This window comes from Stegastes partitus, unplaced genomic scaffold (genome assembly GCF_000690725.1).
Source record: "Stegastes partitus isolate 25-593 unplaced genomic scaffold, Stegastes_partitus-1.0.2 Scaffold946, whole genome shotgun sequence".
Lineage (NCBI taxonomy): Eukaryota > Metazoa > Chordata > Actinopteri > Pomacentridae > Stegastes > Stegastes partitus.
Genome location: NW_007578677.1, coordinates 223,432 through 228,377, shown reverse-complemented (window position 1 = coordinate 228,377; position 4,946 = coordinate 223,432). Strand labels below are relative to the sequence as shown.

The window sequence follows — 4,946 nt, the reverse complement described above, 5'->3', positions numbered from 1 at the left end:
ACACACATATATATATATATATATATAAATGGTCCTTCATTGTGTATGTGTATATATATATATATATATTTGTTTGAGATTTTAGAGACCAAACAAACTAGAAAATAAGCAAGTAAAAGTTGAAAACATAAATACCAAAAAAACCAGCAGAACAGAAACACGCCTGAAACAACAAACACGACTTTGTCCATAAAATGTGTAAAAATGTCCAAAGTCTCTCCTTGAGACGACAAAAATGTTCAAATATTCTGAAGCATCTGAAAAGAAAATCTGAAATCGGTGATATCTGAGCTGGGAGTCACTTCAGCAGATGAACGACTGGATTCATTTCTGCAGCTTCGACTTAAAAACACATCAGACAGAACAGTGAAGCTGAAGAAGAAGATTTACTGATTCATTTAGTTTTATCATTAAACATCCAGTAAATGTTCTTTAATCAATCCAGTCACTTTTGAAGCTAAAGTAGTGAAAAAAAGCCAAATATTTGCTGCTTTTTCACCATATTTCAAAGAAAACCTTTTTTTTTAACATAGATTTTGGACAAAACAAAGAAACGAGGGTTATGTTTTAGGTTAAGTTCTCTGTTGAACATTTTCTCTGCCGCAGGTTAAATATTTGGGAGGAGTTTTAATTAGAAACTGCAGCAGGCTGCGGCTCGTCTTTCAGGTTCCTGCAGGTCTGTTGAGAAATATTTTCAGAGCTCGGAGCTGATTCAGTCGGTCTCAGCGGCGGTTACAGAACCGTTTCCTGAAACTCTGTTTACCAGCTTCAGTCCGTCTGCAGCTGCTTTCATCTGGATGAGCAAAGTTCAGTCTTTGGAAGCTTTAATATTTCTCATAAACAAACAGTTTGGTTCCATTTTGGACACGTTTCTCGTCATTTTGGACAATTTCAAAGTCATCTTAAAGACGTTGTTCACAACCAGGCCTGACATTTACAACAATAATAACACTACTGCATTGTTTCTAATGTTATCATTATTAAACATGACCTACAGACGGATTTTATGTCTAAAATAACTTCTGTGAGCTGTGATCTTTAAAATATAACCCTTATGATTGAAGCCAAGTCATTCTGGTGCACTAATGACACTTTAGTGACACCGTCAGAGCTGTTAGGCAGGAAGAAAGCAGCTTCCTATGAGCTGAACTGGTCCTTTAAAGCTGCTTCAACTGGTACGAGGAGCTGGACTGGTTGTAATGTGGTCACAGAGCAGCAGAGACGTAAAGAAAAGTGCAGAACAGATTCCAGATAAGAACATCACTGGACTCACACACAGCTTCAACAGGAACAGAGTGGAAGAAGCAGTTTGTTTTTGCTCAGTCCTGTCAACACGTGATCACATTGACTGGATGTGTTCAGTGACTGCAGGAAATATCTGATATTTATATGTACATTTTTTATTTTTTGTTTTTTCCTGTGTCGTATCTGTGTACGTCTGTTGAAAGCTGCTGTCAACGATGTGAATTTCTCCTTGTGAGATAAATAAAGGCATATCTTATCTTATCTTATCTTAAAACCAAACCTACAAATGAGTGTTTGGTATAAACAGCACTAGAAAGAGGTTAAAGAACTGGTGAAGTCAAACGTCTGAAGTTCCGAGAGCCGAATCCACCTGAACACACCTGAGAGCGCTGCTGGTCGGTTTGATGACGCGGTTGTTTGTTTTAAAGGCGACGACAGGAAGGAAAGTTTAAACCGGCAGAAATTTAACTGGAGTTTGGCGGCGCGGTTTCTGCGAAGTGTCTGGAAAGCAAACTGCGAGCGATAAAGTTGAATGTAGGTCAGCAAAAAGCGTGACAGGTTAAAGCGTAGTTCCAGGGAGTCACCAGGTGTGGTTCGGGTTACCTGCGGGGACGTTAGCTCCGACTTAGCTTCACTTCTTCCGCAGGAACAACACAGCTCACCAGACTACATGTTATTTTTATGGGTTTTTGTGATATGAAGCAAACACTCACACTGTTGTTGGAGTTCTGAGACGGATTGGGTCCTTTTCATCCTGCAGCGGCTCACAGACTCACAAACACACCGCTGTTGTTCACCTGCACAGGTGAGTCAGCGTCACTGGAGAGGAGGGGGAGGAGCCTCCATCTTCTGCTGTGTTTCCACCAGTGTGGCTCCAACACTTCCAACTGGGAGATGGTGAAATCCTCCAGCCTTCTTCCACATAAACCACAGACTGAGTGACTCACTTATACACATGTTAATCTGAGCCCTGCTCCCTCCTGACCAGTTGGACCAGTTTGGCCATGAGCCTGAGCAGGATAGTGTTACTGGTGACCAAGCTGTCACCTGACAAACCAGCCGGTCCAGTTTCATAAACCAACTTAACAGGGTTTTTACTTTTTCTAGACGCTGTCACAGCTTTCTGATCAAACTGTGTGAATGTGATGAGCAGAGATCCTGTTCACCTGCAGGCAGCTCCTGGAAAAATAAAGTCACTCAGGAATAAAATCACCGTAAAGTTTATTGATAAAAGATGAACTCTGATGTGAGTGAATCCGCAGATACAGAAAAATATTTCAGTAAAAAACTTTCTTTTTTTCTGGTGATAAAGTGCCAGAGATGTTGGTTACCGTAGCAACAGTTTCCTCTACTTACAGCACAGACGTCTTCATCAAAAGGTCAAAACCAACCGACTACAGCGTATAAATTATGAGCATCTTATAAAAACAGTTTAACACAATAAATTCTTCACATGCAGACGGTGGACCGTTAGCCTCTCCGAGCAGCTCTCTGATTGGTCCGTTGGAAGTGGGCGTGGCCTCCGTCGTCACTTCCCGTGTCCGAAAGGATCAGAAGAAGACTGACCGGCCACCTCGTCTCCTCCGGACTGAAGCTCGTGACCGAGATTTATCACAGCGCAAATGCTGAGCTGACAGACTGGAGGGGGGGATCCGATCCGCCTGAAAGATCAACGCATCAGTGATCAATACATCAGTGATCAATACATCAGTGATCAATACATCAGTGATCAATACATCAGTGATCAATACATCAGTGATTAATGCATCAGTGATCAATGCATCAGTGATCAATGCATCAGTGATCAACGCATCAGTGATCAATACATCAGTGATCAACGCATCAGTGATCAACACATCAGTGATCAATACATCAGTGATCAACACATCAATCAATACTGACAGGCGACATATACGATTCTCTTGAAAAAGGTCAAATCCAGGATGCTAGATGGAAGGCTCTGACAGATTTTTGATTTTCAGGTGGACCAGCTCTTTACCCCCTTGCTGAGGGGGTCAAGGGACCATCCAGTCTAGATGTGTTTTGTGGACTTGTGACAAGGAACCAGAACCAGAATCCAAGCACAGGCCCTGGTTGGTGTTCGTGACTTAAAGAATGAGATCCAAGTGGCTGAAGTTGGCTTCCTCATTAGGGTTGCTGGGCTCCTCCTTAGAGACAAGGTAAGGAGATCGGAGTCTTCTTTATCCTGAAAGGAACCAGGTTTGGGTGACTGACCAGGATGCCTTCTGGACATCGTCTTTGGGGGTTTTCCCACCAGCTGGAAGGAGACCCCAGGGTAGACCCAGAGCTCTCTGGAGGGATTACATGTGTACTCTGGCCTGGGAACACCTCAGGATACCCCAGAACTGGGAGACTCTACCAGGTAGAGGGACGCCCAGAATGACCCGCTTAACCTGCTGCTGCTAAGACTTAAACCCGGATGAGAGGGAAACAACAGGTTGTCTCAGTAAATGAATGGCCTGATGGGATGAGGATGGAGGAAACATGAGGAATCATCTTCAAACTCTCTGGTTGTCGTGGACCTGGAGATACCTGGACCTGCCCTTTAAACCGTGACCCGGTGGACCCTGAGGCCGGCCGGTTGCCGTTCGGCGCGCTCACCTTATTGATGGTCCAGCTGCGAGCAGAACTTCTTTCCTGTGGCACAAACACAGACAGCAGCTCTGAGCACGCTCGGTTCTACATGCGATTCAGCCGATTCCGGCGGTTCTGGTCTTACGCTCACCTGTTGTCTGACTCCTTGTTTTCGGTCCGGTTCAGCTGCTGCTGCTCAGACCTGCCGACGGGAAAACAGGTGATCAGTCTGGTTGTTTAAGTCCTCGCTGCCACCTTTGACCTCCGACCTCAGCCTGACTTTATGACCCAGTTTCCCTTCGTTCAGGTAAAACCTTGATGCTGAACAGATGAGCAGCAGCAGGCAGGTTTATTTAAGTGTTTATTCATCGTGAAACGTTCTCACAGCATTTAGGATCATGTTACAGACAGAAACCAGTGAAACCAGACTGATAGTTGCTCATGGTTCACCTGGTGTCACACAGTCCAGGTTGTCGACCACCGTATGGAGCACAAAACCAGAAAGACGTGAACAGAGTCACAAAGACAGTAACGGGAGAAATGTGTTTCGGCTGATTGAAGTGTGCACGAACAGAAACAGCTCCAACAACCTGCAGTCACATGATCAACCACAGACCTGACGGGTACTCAGGAGGTCACGTGACTCCGTGTGGTCATGTGACCATTGGTTAGTGTTGGGTTCATCAGACGGGAGCAGGAGAAGCTCGGCGGTTAATGAAAGCTTCCACTTGGGATGAACCTTTAAGCTCTGGGAGGCTTCCTGCTGAAATGCATTCTGGGAACTGTAGTAAATCTTCTCTTTATCGTGTTTGTGACTCTCTGGCTCAGACGTGCTTTTTCTTCGTGGGGTGTCTATCAGTCGATCCGATCGGTTTCAGGCGGAGATAACGAACAGCCAACAGGTGGGAACGTCAGAATCCGTTGCCACGACGACGGAGGTTTAAGAGCTGCTCTGTTTCATTTCTTTCCAACACCGAAAGGGTCCCTGGTGGAGTCGCCCGCCTTCTCATCTCCACGCTGCAGGGTGGAGCCAAGGTTCACCGTCAGACAGGTGGGCAGGGGGCAGTCAATGGATTGGAGGCTAAACAGGTAAGGCAGGTACAGGT

General features: G+C 45.2%; 2 protein-coding genes across 7 annotated transcripts in view; both read right to left on the bottom strand.

Annotated features, from left to right (window-relative positions):
* svopl (SVOP-like) overlaps nt 1–2,007 on the bottom strand; it is an 8,888-nt gene extending 6,881 nt beyond the window's left edge. Inside the window, exon 1 of the mRNA XM_008294195.1 lies at nt 1,959–2,007. The gene's annotated coding sequence lies outside the window, so the exon portion shown is untranslated. The remainder of the gene's footprint in view (nt 1–1,958) is intronic.
* A 442-nt stretch (nt 2,008–2,449) lies between these two features.
* LOC103366447 (uncharacterized) overlaps nt 2,450–4,946 on the bottom strand; it is a 5,898-nt gene continuing 3,401 nt past the window's right edge. For 3 of the 6 annotated variants that reach the window (XM_008294179.1, XM_008294180.1, XM_008294181.1), the window contains 3 exons: nt 3,992–4,042; nt 3,868–3,903; nt 2,450–2,906 (listed from right to left, as the gene is read on the bottom strand). In XM_008294179.1, coding sequence (XP_008292401.1) covers nt 2,774–2,906; nt 3,868–3,903; nt 3,992–4,042 — 220 coding nt within the window. In that variant the 3' untranslated portion in view covers nt 2,450–2,773. Of the gene's footprint in view, nt 2,907–3,867; nt 3,904–3,991; nt 4,043–4,184; nt 4,922–4,946 lie in introns of those variants that run through there. The other 3 variants (XM_008294182.1, XM_008294183.1, XM_008294184.1) reach the window with 1 other exon arrangement.